The sequence below is a fragment of the Gigantopelta aegis genome, chromosome 3 (assembly GCF_016097555.1).
Source record: "Gigantopelta aegis isolate Gae_Host chromosome 3, Gae_host_genome, whole genome shotgun sequence".
NCBI lineage: Eukaryota > Metazoa > Mollusca > Gastropoda > Neomphalida > Peltospiridae > Gigantopelta > Gigantopelta aegis.
The window spans coordinates 28,629,518-28,652,798 of record NC_054701.1 but is presented as its reverse complement, the minus strand read 5'-3'; the positions used below and the strand labels follow the sequence as shown (position 1 = coordinate 28,652,798).

Sequence of the window (23,281 nt, the reverse complement as noted above, 5' to 3'; positions counted from 1 at the left end):
GTGCATTAGCGAATTTAACAAAGAATCGGTCAGATGCAACCTTGACCTTCGATAACATGACCTCGCGCGTGTTCCATTTATTTCAACATAATAGATTTAGATGTATGATTGTTTATATCACTGAGCATAGAGCATGCATGATCCAATATATTTTACGCTGACAGCAAGATCTCCAGCAGCGTAGCTGCACAGAATGCGCCTTTTAAAGCCTGCATGGGTTACCTATGAAGGTAGAACCAGTGTTTTCTCAAGGCTTATAATTCAACAAAGGCCCCCATCGACTCGTCTCATGACACTGACTGACACTGTGACATGTTGTTAGTAAACAAAACACATATTTGCACTTAACCAATTCCATGTTATTTTCCTGTCTGTGGTTGATATGCACTTATTATTATTGTATTTAGTCATATATAATAATCACAATGTAAAATTTAAATTGCTACTGCAGTTTTCAGTAGACTAAGTCAGGGTGTTATTATTAAAAAGTTAATTTAAATGCAAAATTAAATATGAATAAAATTAAAATCTGGTTTCAGACTGTAGATGTTTGCTTAAAATGGTGTTAGGTTTAATATAGGGCACAATATTTCACGCAAACTATCATTCTGTCAGTTATACTACTTCAGATTGGTATGAACTGCCAATAGTTCATGTGGTGAATCATAACATTAAAAAAATTTGTCATTATATATTTTTAAAAGTTGCAAAGATAACGATCACCAGAACTTTATTTGGGTATTCTAAAATATTTTAAGAGTCCGATTTTGTAACACATGAATTCAGAATTGTCATGTTGTAACTTACTGGCCATGTGCCACTGTGGTAAATGACATGGATTTCAGATTAGTTAAATCAGAATTTTTTGCTTGTGATTGTCACAAAGATCAGTGAATTTGTTTTGTAGTTTTTTGGCTTTTCATTTTTATAAATCATTTGTCAAGAGTGTTAACAATTATTGTTAGTCTAAAATATCATTGTTTCTGCTAGCAGAGTGAAAGAATAAAATAACTTTTCAAAAAATAATTCAAGTGTGCAGAAATGTACCCAAAATAAATCCAAGTTTTAAAATTTTAAAAACATTTTTCAATCAAACATGTATTCCAGACATTCTATCAAACATGATTACAAATGAAATAAATAGAAAGAAGTATTCAGCCATCACCAGACATTCCATCTCAACCTGACTCCCAGACATTCAAAGACCCATATCTTCTGTTTATAATAAAAAGGCTTCAACAAGGACTTGGAGAAAATGCATGTCATTAGTTGAAACACCACATTGTCTAGGAACCAAACTAAAAAGTTAAAAGAAGTCCATTTAAGCAACCGACTCATGTGCCAGACTCATGGTCAGAAACATGAATTTAACTAATACCAAAATTAATTTTTGGGGGACAGAAATCCTGAATATTTTTTTAATAGGCTACATGAATAAAGTTCCGATGATATTTTTCATTTTAGAATGTAAAGGTTCATTACATAACTGATTGATGGTTTGTATGGATTTCAAGTTGCCTAACCAATATGTGTACAGAATGACAATTCTTATTAATTAGTGTGCCCTCCTTTCACAAATAAATATCATGATGAAATGATCTATGTAAATACATGTCTACAGGTTAATAAAATATGAAGTTCTGTGTAGTTGGATTTTACAACCTTTGCTAATTTTACTTGTATGGAATTTTGCTGAGTTCTCCTACATTTTGATATTAAAATATTTTAAAATCTGCAGATTACAGATAATTGTATCTGTTTATCTAAATATAGTTTTTCGAATAAGATGGCTACTTGCAGAAAAGTAGTGTAAATCAAGGAGAGAATGTGTGTGGCTTATTTATTTATTTTTTGTTCATTAAAATAACACTACCAGTCAGACTGTTACATAAGAATTTTGTAGGTTTTTTGTGAATTTATAGATGTATAACAGTCACAAATTGTATAAAAACACATAGCCTAGCATAGTGATTCTATACTAAATTAAAAAAAATGTTTTGTGATTACAAACAACACTTCTATTTAATTGGAAAAAAAAATGTTTCTAATGTCCTCTCCTTGACTTGCTTTATGTAGTGACGTTCCATTTGACGTAATGACTTCATCTTGTGTAATGACTTCATCTTCTGTAAAGACTTCATCTTCTGAGGGGGTGAGACGTAGCTCAGTGGTACAACGCGCGCTTGATGTATGCGCGGTCAGTCTAGGATCATTCCACGTTGATAGGCCCATTGGGCTAATTCTCATTCCAGCCAGTGCACCACGACTGATATATCAAAGGCCGTAGTATGTGTTATCCTGTCTGTGGGATGGTGCATATAAAAGATGCCTTGCTGCTAATCGAAAAGAGTAGCCCATGAAGTGGCGACAGCGGGTTTCCTCTCTCAATATTTGTGTGGTCCTTAACCATATGTCCGATGCCATATAACCATAAATAAATTGTGTTGAGTGCATCGTTAAATAAAACATTTCCTTCCTTCCTTCATCTTCTGAGGTTTATCGAAGGATAACATTCAGTTTTTAAGTGACGTCATTCATTGAGAAATTCTGATAGGACGACATCACTTAAAAACTGAACGTTATGATATTATCTGAATATCTAGTAAATCGTATAACAGCGGGAAGTTTATCTTTATAAAGTGTATAATCAGAAAGAAATGTATTATTAGTATTTGGTTTAGATCTGTTAAAAAAAAAAGAGACATAAGCTCTGTTTTAAATAAAATAATATATTTCAATCTTGGTTAAAAATTATAAAATGTCAAGATCAAAGAGTTTATGGATTTTGAACTCTTTTTTTTCTTTGTAGGAAAGCCAATTTTCTCCATTGATATCCATCCTGATGGGTCACGTGTTGCTACTGGTGGACAAGGTACAGTATTTATTGGCTTAACTTACTATACCGGTAACCTGTATTTGTAGTCATTATAAAATAGCCCTGAAATGTTTGCTTTGTCACACAACTGAACTGTTATGTGTGGTGGTATGAATCGGTTACAATCAAGACATTGGATTTTAATTTGGTCTTTTAGTATTGGACAGTGGTATTTATATTCCTCTCATTTATCAAATACATAAATGTACATCCTCTATATATTGTAGAAGAAATCAGTATTTTGCCATAAATATTTTGGAATTTAAGTAGTTTGTAACAATTTATTGTAAATTATCTAGATGGATCATTTAATAATCAGCAAGAATGTTTGTTTGTTTTGTTTAACGACAAGAGCACATTGATTTATTAATCATCGGCTATTGGATGTCAAACATTTGATAATTTTGACAATAACTTTTAGAGAGAAACCCGCAACATTTTTCAATTAGTAGCAAGGGATCTTTTATATGCACCACCCCACAGACAAGATAGCACATACCACAGCCTTTGATATACCAGTTGTGGAGCACTGGCTGGAATGAAAAATAGCCCAATGGGCTAACCGACGGGGATCAATCTCAAACCGACCGTGCATCAAGCGACCTCTTCACCACTGGGCTTCATCTTGCCCCAAGCATGAATGATACTAAAACATTTGTTTATTTGCAGGCGATGATTGTGGGAAGGTTGTTATTTGGAATATGTCTCCTGTGCGGGATGAGAAGGATGAGAGAGATGAAAATATTCCAAAAGTCTTATGTCAGATGGACAATCACCTCGGTAATTTGTTTACTTTTCAGTGTATTATGTTGTTACTGGTATTCACTGTGCAGTACACACATGTTAAAGCAGAACTGATTGTCCAGCAGTTGCCTTCATCCTTGTATCAAAATAGAGATTTAAACTCTATAATTTGATGGTAATTTAAGACACTTTTTAACTTGTATTGTAAAGATAATGAACATAATGATGATAATTAATGATAACGAGCCAAGCCAAACATAATAGAAACATTTCAACATTTGAAATTCCATATTGCCCAGTTAATTATGAAGATATTGACTTATTTCAACTTCAGTTTATATTTACTTAATTAAGCCCTGAATAGACCTGACATTATTTTTTTCTTTATAGACTGGCCTGGGGTTTTTTCGTGTACCTTTTAACACAAACTGGTGAAAAATCACATGGCTTCTGAGGGTCAAAATTAAAATTAATATATATTTTTTGTGTGATCTAAATTAGTGAGTCTAGCCAAAGGATATCATAAAATGATGTAAGAAAATTAATATGGATGCATGGTCTGTTCTAAATAGTTAAATAATAAAAATTAGTGATATTGCAATGATCAGTTATAATAATAAAAATCATTGATCATTGTGATGATCAATTATACAAATCCATAATCATGTATATAATTGTAACCAATGGTATTTTCAAAAGTTGTTCAGTTGGTGCAAACCAATTATTACTGATGATTGATGATGAAATTCCAACCGATTTCAAAACACATAAAAACATATTAAATATTGCAGTTTTAAAGACTTTAATGTATTTTTTTTTTGCAGCATGTGTGAACTGTGTACGGTGGTCACACAATGGAAGTTCATTGGCGACTGGCAGTGACGACAAACTTATTATTATCTGGCAGACCAGCAGGTGACTTTATTACATAATACTCAGTTTTACAGTCATCTGAATATGCGATAGCAATCAGCAGTGCCGTCATTAAGGTTGTTGCAAAATTTAAATTAATATACCACTACATTTTTATTATTATCGGGTATTCACTTTGTTATTATACTAAATTGCCATCTGAATTTCAAGGGCTGGTATTAGGATTAATGTAGTAGTCGTTTTGGTCAGCATACAGTTATTTCCTATGTAGCCTAGTACTCTTGGAAGTTGTAGTGAAACCTTTGAAAGCTAAGTCACTGTTAAGGTTTAATTAACATTGTCCTGTATTAATTGCAACATTTGGTGTGTACCATATACCAGACTCCATGTCTAAACAAAGAATGTCATCTATTCAGAGTTTATAAAATGTGTTGAGTGCATCATTAAATAAAATATTTCCTTCTTCCTATATTTCCTATTCAGAGTTTGAAATTATATTTTCTTATTTTGCATAAACACTGGAATGCTGTAGTTTACCAGGGTGAAATAGCTTTCAATACTGGTTCACCAAGCCCAGTTTTTAGAATTCTCGTCCTCTGCCCTCAGAAATCCTAAATCTGCTCTGTTGTTATAGTTTTTTTAAATGTTAATCAGCTGCCTTTAATATAACAACCATACCTTGCCAATGAGAGATTGATCATGTGTTTCAGACATGCCTGTGCTACAGCTGTGTTTGGTTCGCGGAATGTGAATGTTGAACAGTGGAGGCCAGTGCATACACTGCGTGGTCACACAGGAGGTGAGTTTTAGATCACAGAATTATATACAGCATTCATTTTACGTTTAACTGATTGTTGTATTTATAGAGGATATTTCATGTTTGTTTTTTATCAGATATGATTTATAATATCTCATGAAGTCTACAATCAAATCACACAAGTTGTGAGGCAATTGTGATCTGAAATTGCAGGTTCATGAGAAAATATGTAAATCGTATTTGACAAAAACATGTTTTTCTGTTGCGCCATAAAACAACTCAACAGCATGGTTCCCACCACCACCAATATAAAATCGTGGCTATGCCAATGTTTTACGGTGCTAATAATACCAAAACCTACTTGTTGCTGATAGCCAGCTCTGTTCTATTATTTGCCTCATATTTTCAGGTACAGTGAAAAACCTCTCAAAACCGGACAGCCATGGGACTAAGAAAAAAGTCCGGTTTTGAGGGTTTACAGAAGTTTCAGTATTGAGATAAACCATTTGTTGGTTGGTGTTCTCTACTGATATAGTAACTAATAAAACTGCCAAAAAAAGGTACACTTTTGAAATATCAAATTATTTTAAGTTTATCATCAAGCAATAATTCAAAATGGCGGCGTTTCGCTGGACCTTCCAACATGTCCAAAGTAGATACTAAAATGAAACAATTGACACATTTTTCACCAAACCAAGCCAAACAATTTTACTCATGGTTGCTGTTTATTTTGTTAAATAAACTTTGCAAAGATAAAACTATAAAACAAAAAAAAAGGTTCAAATGATTGGAAAAATTAATTAAATTCCTAGTTGCTTTGTTGTTCACTGCGGTAATCGTGAGACGTACATGTAGGCTATGATAAAGAGCTCAATAAAATTCGTAAGTTAATCTAACTTTATAACAATCGAGCTCAGGATAAAGGGAGTACATGTGTTTTCTCCAGTTATTTAAACATCAAAGCTGTTAATTAATCCCTTAATTGGTATATGTCAACTGTACAACAATGACACTGGAGCATGCACACATTTAATTAGCTCTGCGTACGGAATCACATTATCGGATGAGTGGGTATTCAAAGTATAAGTAATGCAGTAATGACTGACGTCATTACCTAACCACTGAGGTAAAATTTGTATTAAAGGAACACAATGGGACCGGATAATTTCGTCCGGTGCAGTTTAGAGGGGTTTCCGGTTTAGAGGGGTAAATTTAAAAGATATGCAAATGATGGGACCGTGTAAAACGTCCGGTTTTGAGGGAATTCTGGTTTACTGAGCAGTGTTCTCGCTGCTCCATTTAAGCAGGGCAGCCCGCCCTGCTATTGCATTTTGCCGCCCTCCTTTCACATTCTCCGCCTTCCTTTATTTTTCTGTGCCCCTCTTTATTGTCCAGCACCATACTATATTTTACAGCACCTATCTCCGCTATTTCCAAATGCACACTTTTTTCCACACATAAAAAAAAACCCACAACGATTAGTCTGCACACTGGACATCAAAGGAAACAAACCGCATTGTGTACGAAACATTTAACAACAGTTACCATAATTTAACAGTCTTTTTAACAGCCTCTATTTTGTCCCATACCTGTATCCATTTGTATGTTTAATACACACAATAAAAGTTATATTTTATTTGAGCAATGAAAACATTTAAAAAAAATTATGGATTCGGCAATCTCCGTCCAATTGAAAAACTCCCACTTATTGGGCACCAAATTTGTCACGTGATCAGAACGGTCATTCTATCTTCTGTTTTCACTAACTGTCGTCTGATATTTTGTCCTCAATTGCAGATATAATTGATTGTAACTGATGATTTTTACTTTCTGTCATTCTGTTTAGTCAGCAATTCTTGATAACATATTGTAAACTATTCATTTGGGGGGGGGGGGGGGGGGGGGGATATCACCGCTTATAAAAACAACGGAAGTGGTAGTGTTTTGCATTAAAATCATTTATCTTGGGTGCCAAATAATATATACACCACCTTTACAAAAATGAAACTACTTTTTATCAGTTGGCGATAATATTTTATCACAGTGATCGATTCATTCAATGAAGATGGAAATAACAAAAAATGTATTCGACATTAGGGGATAACACAATCGTCTTTTTTGTTTTTCGTATATCTTGAAATCTTTTTTAAAATAATAATATTAAAACTTTGATCGGTTCAGCAAAACTGGAACTGCCCGTGAATATCAGACTGATAACATCTTCGGTTCAATTAAAAAACGAGTCTGCCTGTATTTCGTATAAACGTTTTTGTAGGCAAAATAAGGAGTATGTCTTTCCACAAAATCTATCAACACATAACAACATGTTAACCACCAAGCTACCTCCCCCCCCCCCCCCCCCCCCCCCCCATTTTTTTATTTTTTTTATTTTTTATTATAAAGGGTGTGGTGACATGCGGCTGCCCTCCTTTAATTTTGACCCAGCGAGAACACTGCTGAGGGTCCGGTTTTGAGGGGTTTCACTGTATATCACTAATGATGGGTTTGGTAACAAATGTTTTTGTTTTTTGTAGATGTGTTGGATCTTGCCTGGGCCCCGTGTGACATGTGGCTGGCTTCGTGCAGTGTTGACAACACCGTGGTGGTCTGGAACACAAACAAGTTCCATGGTAAGCTCAACTGATTTCACATTCCACATTCCATTCTTAAAGGTGCTTGTTTCAGTTACTAGGCAGTGGGAAATCGTTTCGTCAATTACAACATTTTTTTCTTTAAACCATTAAAATTTAAATTCCACATTACTTGGGCCTCTGAGAATTGAAATCTTTTATATGCACCATCTCACAGACAGGATAGCACATACCATGGCCTTTGATATACCAGTCGTGGTGTACTGGCTGGAGCGAGAAATAGCGCAATGGGCCCACCGATGGGGATCGATTCCAGATCGACCGTGCATCAAGCGAACATTTTACCACTGGGCTACATCTCTCCTCCCCCCCCCCCCCCCCCCCCCCCCCCCCCCCCTGCAATTTTCAGAGGCCTGTTACTTCAGAGATAAATGTTAGCAAAGTTAATGTCTTTGTTGTCATGTTGAGGTTTGTTTTGTAGCTCCTGGTGCATTTTATGCAAAACAAAAAAGAGTTTGTTGTAGACTTTATTTGACCATCTTTATTATTGGTCAGGGCTAGCTCTGCCACTCGCCAAATTCACCAATTGTGAATTTTAAAAACAATTGGCAAAATTATTTTATGTAATAATTGTTTAAATATGTGAATATTTTCTGATCACCCAAATACTATTGTAAGAAAAGTTGTAATTTTTTTTAAATCTGTATCATACTGGATGGGGGATGATTGCAGGCACTACTGGTTCCGAATATCTCAGGGTCAAATGTTACAAACATAGCTCAGTTGTCAGTAAGCATTGATCATGGCCCTGTGAAATAGTCCCATACTGAAAGGAAAATACTGCAGCTTCACCATTCATCTCATTGCCATCATGTTTGTGATGTTATTAGAAAAATGTTTTTGTCTTCATGTTTTATGGCCGGTCTTGGTGGCGTCGTGGTAGGCCATCGGTCTACAGGCTGGTAGGTACTGGGTTCGGATCCCAGTCGAGGCATGGGATATTTTATCCAGATACCAACTCCAAACCCTGAGTGAGTGCTCCGCAAGGCTCAATGGGTAGGTGTAAACCACTTGCACTGACCAGTGATCCATAACTGGTTCAACAAAGCCCATTGTTTGTGCTATCCTGCCTGTGGGAAGCGCAAATAAAAGATCCCTTGCTGCTAATCGGAAAGAGTAGCCCATGTAGTGGCGACAGCAGGTTTCCTTTCAAAATCTGTGTGGTCCTTAACCATATGTCTGACGCCATATAACCATAAATAAAATGTGTTGACTGAATCGTTAAATAAAACATTTCTTTCTTTCATGTTTTATGTTGTTTATATCTTGTCTGTTTGTTCATATTTAAAAATCAATTTACTTTTCTTTATACTTTTTATTGAAAGTACAAAAACATGGTCCTTATATTCTATGTTATTCCAAAATATAATCTGCTCAAACTTTTCACTTTGGTTCATTAATATGTAGTAGCTGCTTTTCACAAAGTATTGTTTTTATTTTCAGAGCAAGTTGCTGTTTTAAAGGGTCACTCTGGTTTGGTGAAGGGAGTCACGTGGGATCCAGTAGGAAAATATATTGCTTCTCAGGTACTTTTATGATACATTCTATTTTGTAATATTAATACACATGAAGGAGAAATATTTTTCACAGGAACATCACAAAGTGTTACCGGTATATAACTTTTTGTTCTAACAATGATGCTTTGCAAAAGTTTAAAATAAATAGTTTCTTCTGTTAATCCGACTGCTTCATGGAAATTGAACAACGCCTTACTTTTTCATTTCTTTATCCATTTTTGTTAGTGGTGATATGCATGTATGTCTGTAATTAAAAAGGCTATCTACCCAGATATTACAGCAGTGTAAGTAGATTCCTGTTGATCACCAGTGTCACAGTTACCAAACATTAGATACATAATAGATAGTTTGAAATGTTCATACATTCCTTTAATTTTTAGGGGACAATACTTTGAAAATTCACGTGACTTTTACCTACATATATGTAAAATATATTTGTGTAACTAAGCAGTTACATAAAAGTTGCATTGAACTTATGTTTTAATAATAGTATATCTAGCTTATACTGTGAGATTAAGAAAAATAAAGTATAAAATGCAAACATTTTATTACAAAGTATTAACATTGTCTTTAATTTTTAATAAAGTAAGTTACAGAACCTTTAATGATTCACTACCAGTTCTCTGAAAATTGCAAGAAAGATTGTTTCATTTGTATATCGCTTGCACGAATTGGTTTTTGCATGACATTTTTTTTGTTCATGCATAAACTGTAGGACATCATTTACATGGTTATGGATGCTTACACAAAAATGAAATTGGTTTACACCAATTTTCAGTTCTCAAAGCACTGACCACATAACCCACTGGCGGTTCACATCAGTTTAAAGTTGTGAACAGAATGGCAGTTCGGGTGAAATAATGTGTGCTGTGTTTCTGATACAGGATTTTTTTTTTTTTTTCAGTCTGATGATAAGAGTCTGCGTATTTGGAGAACACGTGACTGGCAGATGGAAGCCTCAATCCATGAACCTTTCAAGGAGGTGTGTAAGAGCTACGTAGTTCAAAGTCAGTTTGTCTCATATTCATCAAGCAGTAGAACAATGCTGCAGGTTCAAAAGTCAGTTTGTCTCATTTCCGTAGAACAGTAGAACAAGATGGTTGATTAATTAGTAGTTAGTTAGAAATATTTAGCATAGGGTTTTGTAAGATGTTTTGTGGCACTTATGTGAAAATAAATGTAGGAATAACTTTTTTTTTTCTCATGTTTTGGGAATACAAAGTATGCAGTAAAATAGATTTAAACAGCATAGTTGATAGGTAACAATTTTATTATGAAGTTAACCTTTATGGTTGAGAAATTGTTCGAGGCCATAATTTTCACCAAGAAAAATTATGTTTACATGTATCCCAAACCACCAATATCTTAAGCCTGTTGGTTTGGTTCCTTCAGCAGTGCAGTTATAAAATTTGGCTATATTCTGTTATGTGTTTTTTCACAGTGTGCTGGAACAACTCATGTCCTCAGACTGAACTGGTCCCCGGATGGTCACTACATCGTGTCAGCCCACGCTATGAACAACTCGGGACCCACTGCTCAGATTATTGAGCGCCAGGGATGGAAGGCCACTCTTGATTTTGTTGGTCATCGGAAAGCTATCACAGTAGTTGTAAGTATACTGTTGAATACAATTAATGTTTAGTTGTTTTAATCTCAGTTCATTGTCATTTCGATGTAAGATTTAATTACTGTAAGGCTAAAAAAAATTACAAACATAGTGGTTAATAAAGTCTGCCAAAAACCTGACTTCACTAATCTAATTCTTGAATATTTCAATTCAGTTTTGTTGTCCACCAGTTTGGAACTTGTTTTGATGCTAATTATGTATCTTTTCCATTAATTACAATTATGGAAGTGTAAGGTACTTACTTCCATTGACATGTTTATAAGGACATTGTAACCACACAATAATTTTTTCAGCGATTTAATCCAAATATTCTGACAAAGAAAATCAAGAAAGATTCTTCAAAGGTAAGAAATGTTTTTATTGAACAAGTACGACCTACATTCAAAATATGGATTTGAACAGTGGATGATCACACGCTCTTATTTTAAAATTGTTTTCAATTTTAGTTGTGTTTGAGAAAATGAGAGGTTAATACTTTGATTTGACTTTAGAAAGAGATAGCTCATTATTTTTTAAATTTTGTTGGATTTGTATTTAATCTGCAGAGTGTAAATTTAATTTTGGAAAGATAAATTTCAAGTTAACATCTTTAAGAAGTCTTTATTTTGTAACTGACTGTGTGGCTAAGACAAATTTAATTTGGACTGCAAATTATGAAGCAACTTTTATCAAAGTGATCATGTTTTTGTCTAATTTAAATCCTTATTTTATATTCTTTGTAATACCTTTTTCAGAACCAGCAATACTCTTGTTGTGCTATCGGTAGCAAAGATCGGTCTCTGTCAATATGGGTATGCAGCTCTATCATCATGTATATTTGTGACATTTAAAATAATTTGTACAGTCTAAACAGGTTTTAAAGTTACCAAATGGACCTACTTTTACAAATTATGTAGTTTAAAATGTGCTAACGGTGTTATTAAAAAAATATTCCTTATAAATATGGCTTTTGTGCAAGATGCTCTTTTTTATTCTATATGTTTATTGAAGAAGATTGAATTAGAACTTTCATTAACATTTTCTTGTTTGAATTACTTTTATTATTATTTTAAAAAAGGATAATATCTAATTAGTATTAAATATAATTAGTTTTTTACTTATGAAATATTGCTGAATCTCATTACATTGTTCTTGTCATATATCAATGCTCAATAGACACCATTCAGATTGTGGTTTCAAGTTTCAATAAGTATTATTTTCTTCTCATCATTAATATTGTGCATTTACTGTCTTTGTGTGTAACTTTGCAGCTCACAGCTTTGAAAAGGCCCTTGGTTGTGACCCATGACCTTTTTGAAAGTCCGATCTTGGATATTGCATGGTGAGCTAGTTGTTTTAATAGTTGTTGTAAAAAAAACCTTAGCATGAATCTAAAAATGTCCTAACCTTAGCATGAATCTAAAAATGTCCTACATTAGGTCTTTCTTGATGTTGATTTGTGTAAGCCCAATCCAACCTTTTAACATTAGTAGCTTTGACAAGGGTGGGCACTCACGGTCTATTCTATATACATCACAACTTTATGTAATAAACTTTGTTGTAGTTACTTATGGACATTTCAGTTGTAAAATATAAATATAAATAAATTGCAATTAATTATATGTGAATTTTAATTTTTACGACTTGGTTGAATTAAGCCAAATAATATTTTTAATGGTTGTTTTTTCGAGATTGATATTGTTTTCTTATAACTGGATTTGAAAAACAAATATAAAAAAAATTGGGGGTGGGAAGGGGGGGGGGGGGCTTTAACTGGATTTTAAAGAGAAAAGGAGCTTCTTCTTCAGACACTAGAATACACTTTTACATAGTTTTTCTCAGTTTTGTTACAAACCTTTCTTGATTGACACATTTCTAAAATATGTTTCATTTTGTGGCTTAGAATTTATTATCTTACCATCTTTATAGTTTAATTCTATTCTGTATTACAATCCACCTTCTCTAAAGAACTGATACTTGAGTATTTATCTAAATTTCTAGGAGTAAGAATGGCCTTGAACTGATGTGTTGTTCTCTTGATGGATCTGTGGCCTTCTTGGACTTCACGAAGGAAGAAATTGGAGTTGCCCTGTCTGTGGAAGAGCGGGTTTGTACCTTTTGATGTTCCTTGTCATAAATAATGAATAACAGAATTTTGACAATGCTCAAGAGCAGATGTAGGTCAGTGCTTGCCTAAGTTGTGATAAATCATTGATGATCCTTGGATTCTTCTTGTTGATTTTTTATGTTTTCTTCTGAAATCTAAAGCCACTAGCCATAACCCATTACCCTTTGTCCAAGACAGACACTGAGACAGATAGCACAAATTATAAAATAATAAACTACCTGAGCTTCATAACCAAGACAGCATGATTGAACTTAATGGATATAAGCACAAAACTGAAACTAAAATGAGATGTGTTGCCTGTATACAAATACATGTACAGTGTACCCTCGATTTATTGCCCCCCGATTTAATGCCAACCTCGCATACTGCCAACTTTCTTTAAAGTACCGTTTTCATTCATGTTTATTTCCCTCGATTTTGCTGCCAATGGTCTGGTCACAAAGTTGATTATAGTGACATAATTACTAGCGATCTGTTGAATGGGGAAATCCTAACTCCGTTGTACACTGGCAGTACACACTGAATCTGTTTTTGTTTATTGTGTAGCAATTAACGGATGTAAGTGCTAGAATTGTTTAGGCAGGCGCGGTGTTGGTGTCCAATCAACACTCGGTATAGAAAGAACAGCCGCTATAGTGATCACGTGACAGAGGGGTGTATTAGATTCATTATTTCAATCGCGGATTGTTCTGTCGGGTCTTTGAAGTGCTGGCAACAACGACTCAAGTTTAATTAATAAATAAACTTTAGGTAAGTTTTATTATGCTCAAGCATATTTCAACCATGGCCTCATGTTAAGTTGCTATTTAGCTTTGGCATAAATGCGACGACACCGGTAACGCATTTTATTACAGCAGAATGGATTTAAAGCGAAAACGTATCATATTAGACGCGGTTAAACAAAGACAAATTGTTCAGTACTCGAAGATAAATTCAACTAAAAGTCAACAAGATGTAGCCAATCACTTTTCAGCGTTGTGACGGCATTCGTTTTGTGAAACATGCTTGGGATGTCATCAGTGCCACCACCATCAAAAATTGTTGGATTCACACAGGGGTCGTTCCTCGGGACCCTCATTTCCGACTTGCACCAAGCACCAGCCAATGAAACGACAGCGTTGCGAGATCTGGTTGGTGACGTCACGGGCCGGCTTTCAATAGATGAACAACTGAGAATGGATGTTGATGAGTTTGTCAACATTGACAACGAAGCAGAGACATTTGCTAATATCAGCGACGAGCAGATTCTTGAAAGTGTTAAACAGATTCACGACGGATAACCAGGAAGGAGAGTCCGACGCTGAACCGGAGCCCATATGTTCATATTCTTGACATTCAGCAATTTAAAAAAAAAATTAAGTTTGGTAGTAAACCCAAGGCACTATACCGCCAACTCGATATAACGCCAAAATTATTTTGGAACATTGGTTGGCGTTAAATCGAGGTTATACTGTAGTTTAATCATTATAATAGACCACTCTCGTAACTAAGTTATAGGTGAGGATTAGATCAGTCAGTGTCATCCCAACCAGTGCCATGATGGTATTTGCTGTTCAAAAGTGCATACAAAAGAATCCTTTGCTGCTAATAAAAAAGCATTTCTTTTCACATTACCTGTCCTCAACAAGTGCACCTCCCCCCACGCGAGTGGTTTGGTCTGAACATCCCAACAGCCAATGGGATGGCCTAAAATTCGTCACTGCATGCTCCCTGTAGTTCCGGTCATGTGACTTCAACTTCCTTCTTTTCCTCTCGCTTATTCGGTTCGGAGTCACATTTTTGGGGTTTTCGTGATACTTGTGTTTTATTATGGTGGATTCGTTTCCTCCATGGTTTTATTATGCTTGTCACTACCTTCATTTGGCTTTTAACACTTGTTTAAGTTTTATTTTTCCAAATTTTATTGGATTTCGCCGGCTTTTTGGTGGCCGCCATTTGCAAAATGGCGTCTTGTTTACCGGCTTGTTACAAGTCATGGTTGTTTTTTCTTTCTATTTCACAAATTGAAAAGTTGCTATCATGTCTGATGTAAGCATGTCGCGTGTTGCACGTGTCTGCTCTAGATGTAAGAAGTTACGCTCTTTTCCAACAATCGGCACAGATGTTGGTGTTTTTGACATCTTCCATTACATCTATGTCTACCATGATCACACATCATCATCAACAGGCCTATCTTCGGAAATCAACTTTGGACTCTCAATGTAAGAAAGAGCTTTTAGCACAACCTTGGTCGGCATCCACACTGTTTGCTGGTAAGACTTCTGAAGTAGTCGTTGCTAACGACAAAGATTAACAATCCACGGCTACTGTGAAGGCTTTGCAGTTGATGACAACATTGGAGTCCAACAAGAGGAAGAATACATTTACGGCCCAACCTTCCTTTAAATGTTGGAGAGGTTCCTTTCGAGGTTCGACGCGGCGAATACCAGAGAGGAAACCAGTGGCTCCTCCAACCCGAGGACGAGGTCCTTTGTTTAGACATTGACACCAGCCCTCAAACACCGGATTGTTGCGACTCTATCAACCTACTTCCGCCCCTCACTTCGATTCGGATCAACAATTTAAACTTGACGCTTCCGGTGTGCCAACCACCAGTTGAACAGACCACGGTCAGAGGTCGACTTCATCTTTTTTGGCGAACTTGGGAGGCTCTTTGTGGTGACCAGTTCCATCACATCGATTTTGAGGCACGGATATCGCCTGCGATTGTCTGCAGACCCTCCCTTGACACTTACACCACGAGAGAAGTTACACTCGGCTGCACACGTTCGAGTTCTTCAAGAATCGGTCGACAAATTTTCGGAGAAGGGTGCCGTCCACATGATTCTGTTGGTAGACTTAACACCAGGCTTCTACTCCGATATCTTTCTCGTACCAAAGAAAGATTCGCCAGACCTGTGGATGATCCACAACTTGGCTTATTTCAACGGTCATTACTTGGATCCTCCACCTGCCTTCAAGATACTCACGGTTCGCGATGTGCTAACTGTGGTTCATCCAGACGATTGGCTGACATCTCTAGATTTGAAGGATGCTTATCTTCACTTCCCGATTCATCCCGCATACCACCGTTATCTGATATTTGTACTTCACGGAATTCACTATGAATGGACAGTCCTGCCCTTTGGGATCTCCGTAGCTCCTTGGCTCTTTACGAAAATTACAGCTCAGGTGTTGCAGTTCCTTCACGACAAAGGTATCTGCTTTTACCCGTACCTGGACGATTGTCTGATGAAGACTCAACTATCAATCCATGTCGACTTTGTCCTACAGTTCCTGCCGTCGTTCAGGTGGATAATCAACGTAGAGAAGTCTCATTTGCTTCCAACGCAGGACATACAGTTTATCTGCGTCCAGATCTTGGCCTGGTACAGGTTCCTCTCGACCGTTGGACGAAGATACAGTTCATGGTCACCACAGCCGTGACGTCTCAGATGTCGTTCCAAGAATGGCAGAGTCTACTGGGTCTTTTAATGTCAGCCCAAGACTTGACGCTCCGAGGCCGACTTCAGGTGCGCCGTATTCAGATGTTCCTAAATCCTTACATCTGGTTCAACGATCCACAATTGCAGATTTGTCTACCTGTCAACTTGCATCCCAGTCTCCATTTGGTGGCAACGCGGATCGAATGTCTTAGACGGAGTTTGTTTGTGGCCCTTCCAAGCGACACATCATCTCTTCGCAGATGCGCCTTTAGAAGGTTGGGGAGCTCATCTCAATGACCAGACCCTGTCAGAGCTGTGGTCTTCAGAAGAAGCCGTTCTACACATCAATCTTCTGGAGATGTTAGTATAACGCAGTCTTCAACTGGCGTCCGATGTTGATTGGAGCGTCCCAGATGATAGCTACTGACAGTGTTACTGTGGCGGCTTACATCAATCAACAAGGTGGTACACACTCCAGAAGTCTTCTGCAGAGGACGTTTCACTTGTACGACCTGGTGGACAGCATTCCACTACAGATCTGTGCTCGACACATTCCGGGGTATCCAACGTCTTGGCAGACAGTCTATCCCGTCCGTCAGCTCCGAAGTCAACTGAATGGATGTTACATCTGGAAGCGTTTCGATGGGTTTGCAACCAGCTTTGGACTTCAAACATCAATTTGTTTGCCACGCGGTTCAACCATCAGCTGAGGGTACATGTGTCACCAGTCCCGGATCCAGACGCCATCGATCTAGATGCCTTGGCCATCAGTTGGAATCAGATGGATGCGTATGCTTTTCCTCCGCCCATCCTGCTGCCTAGAGTGAAGCAGAGATTCCAGCAGTTCCATTGTCATCTTCTCTTGATCGCGCCAATGTGGCCCACGAGAATGTGGCTTCCAGACCTCATCAGGCTCGCCGACCCACATCCTCTACCTCTGCCAGATTGGGCTCATCTGCTGTGGCATCCCACGTCCAAGTTACACCATCTGCAGCCTCACATGTTCCGTCTACATACGTGGACATTATCACCAAAGGCTTGAAGAAGAAGGGTTTTCTTCCAAGACTTCTGCAGCAATTTTGAAGGCTCATTGTTCCTCTACTACTGCTGCATATAATGTCCGATGGCTGTGTTTCCACCGATGGTGTATCCGGCAGAAACTCCGACCTCAGTCTATTCCGGTGTCTCGACTTGCTGACTTCCTGCTGTATCTTCGTACGTTGTTGAAGCTCAAGGGGTCAACCATTGCAGGGTACGTGTCTATGATTGCTACAGTCCGTGATCCAGCCACTACTACGAAGCTGTCTACCATCCCTGAAATACATAAGATGATCAAGGGATTTAAGCTAGAAGATCAAGTCCATCGGTTTCATCCACCGAAGTGAGACTTTAATTTGGTCTTACGGTCTTTGACGTCGGCACCATATGAACCTATAGAAGAGTTATCCTTGGAAACATTAACACGGAAGACTGTCTTCTTGCTGGGTTTCGCTACAACTGCACGGGTTTCCGAGATTCATGCCTTAGATGTGGACCTGATCCGGTTTCACCGTGACCGAATTTCCGTTACATTTTGTCTCCTCATGAAATTCGTGGCTAAGAATCAGCTGCCTGATCAAGCTCCTCGTTCCTATGTGGTACAAGCCTTGTCATCCATTGTGGGCCCGGACGATGTGGAAGATTTATCCTTATGTCCGGTGAGAGCTTTGCATCATTACATCGATAGGACTCACTCGTTCCGTCAACGCCGTTCGAGGTTGTTCCTCTCCTGTCACCAAAGTCACCTGAAAGACATTATCAAGAATACGGTCTCAACATGGATCCGATCTATGATCCTGTCTGCTTACCAGAAGGAAGGTTTGCCTGCACCTTCGGCTTCCAATCCACATGACTTACGTGCACTGGCCGCCACCATGTCCCTGCACTGTAACACACCCATTCAGCACATACTTACTGGTTGTTTTGGGGCGACGGATTCTATCTTCGCGAACTACTACTTGCGGGATGTCTCCACGGAGGATGTTGAGGGCTTCCATCATCTGGGACCTGTGGTGGCTGCGCAGACTTTGGTGAACACTAGCCGTCCTCGTCGTCGCTGAGCTGCTGTTGACTTATAGACTGCACACCGAGATGTCTATCGTTTCAACAGGTGAGGACTTGCTGAGACTTCTGTTCTTTGCACTTTTAACATGCACTGGTGCTGGAACTTTTGTCTGGATAACATTTGCCTTGTACTGCACTTGGTCATATGTTTCCTAACTGAACTAACACTTCTTTGGTGTACTTGTCAGAAAACATTCGGGGATTTGTTTAGTTCAGTGTTCTGACAGATGCACCCACACTATGTTGTTGCTAGTTTTTTTTAATTAAAATCACTCCAATACGTTGGGAGGTTACCTAACCCCTGCATCCCTGGTGGTACGTCTTTCCACCCTGTCAGAACCAACTTGAGATGTGGCTTCGCGATTCCTGTTCCATGTGATTCGGGGAACCGTACATGCAACTGCTGACGGATGCCGTCTTTCTGGTTGTTGCATGGGTTTGTGACGGGCATCCCTAGGAAGAGGGCTTACCATGGATTGGCCTAATTCTTCCACTGGTCAGACTCTATCCGGTCTTGGGGAGAGTACTTGTGCATCTGCGGATCTCATTACCCACCGCCATCTGTTGAATGCTGCACTTGTTGAGGACAGGTAATGTGAAAAGAAATGAGAAAACTTGGAGTGTTTTCTCTTTTATAGATACATTACTTGTCCTCGCGTGGGGGGGGGGGCACTTGTTGAGGATAGGTAATGTATCTGTAAAAGAGAAAACACTCCAAGTTTTCTCCATATTTGGTTTTCTCTGAAGACCAATCAATTTTTTCAAGTGATATTGTCAAACAAAAGATTCTTTAACTTTAATTTCAAAGTCTCTTCTGGTTGGTAATGAATATTTCATTATTTTTACAGCATAGTCTGTTGGAGAGGATATATGGAAAATCTCTCCCAATTCACAAATCTGCAAACCATACAACCCAGATTATTGAATCGGCAGCCATCTTGAATCTTCAACAACAGCAAGCCAAGAAGATGGATGTGATAGCACCCAAGGAACTGAGCCTCACTTCAAACTCCTGTTCCAGCTTAACCAATGGAGAAAAACCTTTCAAGGTAAAAATGTTTTTGGTTTTCTCCATCCCTTACTTTCCCTTCTAACTTCCCAGACCTTTTGTTAATGATTACCATTGAAAATAAAAGTGTACAAGTTACTTAGGGAGGCCAGGCTCCGTATTCATAAACACACTTAAGTCAATGTATGATACCTAAATACATACTTCAATTACATAGATAAGTATACATTGACTTAAGTACGTTTATGAATATGGAGCCAGGTGCATATTACTCTTGTTAGTTTTTTGCCATGTACAGTACGCGAACCAACCGAAGTGGCATTTACGGCGGTCGGCTCGGCGGTTTCGTTGGTTTGGAAAAAAATTATATGTTTAAAAAAAATCGCTGATCGGCAATTTTTTGTAACTTATTTTAACAGTGATTACGTTTTCACTTCACCCAATGCGTGAAACTGTTCATTATTATATTGACCATATGTATATTTTGTTATCAACAGTTTCAAGTCATAAAACTGAAACATAACATTCTTTTTTAAAACCGACACACGAGCAAGTTACGTCAGCTATGGAAGAATTCATTATATATGATGGGGATCGTTTTGATGCGAGTGACTGTTTTCGATGTGCTGTAGATTAAAAAATAAAATAATATTAATAAATGTTTTTAAAAAGTTGGGTGGGGGTGGGTAGTTGTTTGAGGGACGACTTTGTTCCACACCAGTAACAACTTGCTGTGATTCTTCAATGTCAGTGGCAGATCCAGGGGCTGAATAGGGTGGCTAGCCACCCCCTCCCTTCCTGGGCAATTTTTTTTTTCTTATGTTCCTTCCAAACATATACTGTTACTTCAAATTTTGTTCAGGAAGATGCAAATAAAGCCATTCCGTTAGCAAAAATAATATGCATCGATGTTGTCAATCAGGTGCATCGATAGGGACAAAATCAAAAAATCGTTTTCTATATATTTTGGTCTGAATCACGAAAACGGCAATAAATTTATCAACTTTATAGAATTATTAATTAGGAATTAGTTCCTCGGAAATCAGTGAAATAAGGCTCTGAAATATCCAGAATGCCGAAACTTCACCATGGCTCAGGCCTCGCTGGTTCACTCCATCCCAATCCAGCCACCCCCTCTTATCATTTTCTAGATTCGCCACTGAATGTGTGTACCTGTCACTTGCTGTGAGCCTGTGACCTCTTTATTTGTTGGTTGTTGTCAACTGCTGATATGATATGTTATATATATTTAATGAAATAATTTGTTTTTAATAATTACAAATAAACATTCTTATGAATATACGGAAAAGGAGCGTCACTGCATGTGGTGGGGGGGGGGGTATTGCGGTTTCCAGAGAAAAGAAGAGAAATCGACAACAAAAATTACACGTGGATTTCCTACGTGACACCTGTCACAAGCTGCTGACAAAAAAATCGTTTTATTTGTATTATTATTACATATATTATTATTTAGGGATTGTTGGTTTTTTTAATTCATTTCTTTTTTATTTTTATTTTTATTTTTCTGGCAATGCAGGGGGTATGAAGGAATGTTAGTAAGGGGGGATCTAGACTGGCCAGCTACGTTTATGGGGGTGGGGGTTACAAAATATATTAATACAGGCGCATGTGCAGAAAATTGTGCAACGGAGTGTCTAGACTTGCGAGAGAGGTTTTTAGGGTAGGTCAGGTCATGCTCCACAGGAAAATATATTTTTTAAAAGAAAATTCGGGAGGGGTTATGTAGACCCAGAAACACCCTCTGCACACGCGCCTGCAATACCAATAAGTTTGCGGCCGAATTTACCAACGGTCCAAACGATTGCGGGTCTGCAAGCCGCTTTGTTAATAAATTTCCAAAAGGAACTTGGGTACAGGTTTTATCTGGGGCTGTTTTTCTTGTGGATGTATTCCCTCTAGCCCCCATTTACCATTTCTCCACTAGCTGTACCAATAACATTATAGGCCCTACATATAGAATACTAAACGAGTTTTCCTGTCATACCATTTTTATGAAACGAGAGGACAGTTTTGGTATCTGACCAGCGAAAGCGAGCAGGCGCGTGCGCAGGGAGGGGGTCGCCCCCCGCCCCCCCCTGCTCAAGGCGAATTTTTTTTTCATATCCCGATTTTTTACATTCCTGTGAATGGATATGGAAGTACTGAGATGTTATCGGGCTTCGCCAGACACCTCGACCCCCCCCCCCCCCCCGCAACATTTGACATCTCGACCCCCCCCGTGCCTCCCCCCCCCCCCCCCACCCACCCCCTGCAAAATTTCCTGCGCACGCCCCTGGCGAGTCAGATACCAACACTTTTCACGAGCTTCTTAAAAATGGTATGACAGGCAAGCTAGTTTAGTATTTTATTTATTACAAACCAACTGCAAACAAGCTGCAACGCAAAAGTAAACAGATGTCGAGACCTACTGCACGTTTATTTTATTTTTTAGGAATTGGGTCAGCAAGTGATCTACGACTTGACTTGACTTGACTTGACTAGGTATTTTACGTGTCCATATACTGGTTTCGAATACGCCTATCCCGAGTCCGGCTTCCGATAAGATCGGGGGTCTGACTCGGGACAAGAAGCACCTAAGTAGGGGACCAATTTAGAAATTTTGAAACTTGTCGCTAAAAAGTGTAAAATAAATGGAAAGGGGAGGTTATTAAACGTAAACGACGTCACAGTGAGCAACGATACGTCATGAATGTAGTTTAGATTTTGGCACGAAGCTTGCATTAAGTGTTAGCTAATGAGGTTTTGAAATTCACAATAATGACTTAATTGTTAATTAGACCAGCAAAGATTGAGCTGAGTGAATGGGATTGACTAGATGTGGCGCTGACATTTTATATATAGGGCTGTTAAAAAAAAAGAGTAGCAGGAAACATTGTTTTGGCTTCGTACACAATAGACCCAAATATAACTGCCTATCTTATCGCAATTTCAATTGATGGCCACACTTTCAATTACACTATTTTGTACAAACATGGTTAGATACCTTAATAATCACTCGACAAAACATTTTCAACAGCAATTTTGCTCACAGTGTTTTCTAGTGTTTGGAAAAAGGACGCGTCATGTCATGTCATGTCATGTCATAGGGTTTTACGTGCACATTCAGAACAAGCTGTTGTAGCGCACGCCTGTCGTGGGCACAAGAGCCGGCCTTGGCCGGCTCCTCCGTCCATGACGGGAAAGGTCAGGGGAGGGGAGAGGAGGGACCGCCTGCACTGGCAGGTGTAAGGGAGCAGAAGCAGCCCAACCGAATCGGTAGCAGGCGGGTGGGGGTGGTGGTGGTGGTGGTGGTGGTGGTGGTGCTATGGAATTTTGAATGGAGCCGTTAATGCCAAAGAGAAAGTGGTGCGCAATTTTGATTGAGGAAGTTTGGCGCAATTTTGAACGGTCAGTCGAAAGGTAAATGGCTGAGCTAGCATAGGTTTTGATATTAGTGAATCGAGAGTAGCTCGAGGACGCGTCATGCACCCAGTTTATTTTATTGCAGTGAGAGGCAAAGTGACGTCATTCAAATACCGACGTCACACACAAAAAAAAACAATAACCAGCAAGTCGTCTGCGCATGCCAATAT

The 23,281-nt window shown here is 38.2% G+C and overlaps 1 protein-coding gene across 2 annotated transcripts in view; it reads left to right on the top strand.

Moving 5' to 3' along the window:
- LOC121367831 (protein HIRA-like) overlaps positions 1-23,281 on the top strand; it is a 46,590-nt gene that overhangs the window by 2,306 nt on the left and 21,003 nt on the right. The window contains exons 1-14 of one of the 2 annotated variants that reach the window (XM_041492224.1): positions 62-230; positions 2,810-2,872; positions 3,545-3,655; positions 4,444-4,534; positions 5,203-5,291; positions 7,784-7,879; positions 9,344-9,426; positions 10,322-10,399; positions 10,859-11,026; positions 11,338-11,388; positions 11,779-11,835; positions 12,295-12,365; positions 13,025-13,130; positions 19,528-19,728. In XM_041492224.1, the coding sequence (XP_041348158.1) occupies positions 194-230; positions 2,810-2,872; positions 3,545-3,655; positions 4,444-4,534; positions 5,203-5,291; positions 7,784-7,879; positions 9,344-9,426; positions 10,322-10,399; positions 10,859-11,026; positions 11,338-11,388; positions 11,779-11,835; positions 12,295-12,365; positions 13,025-13,130; positions 19,528-19,728 (1,302 nt within the window). In that variant the 5' untranslated portion in view covers positions 62-193. Of the gene's footprint in view, positions 1-61; positions 231-2,809; positions 2,873-3,544; positions 3,656-4,443; positions 4,535-5,202; positions 5,292-7,783; positions 7,880-9,343; positions 9,427-10,321; positions 10,400-10,858; positions 11,027-11,337; positions 11,389-11,778; positions 11,836-12,294; positions 12,366-13,024; positions 13,131-19,527; positions 19,729-23,281 lie in introns of those variants that run through there. The other variant, XM_041492225.1, reaches the window with a different exon arrangement.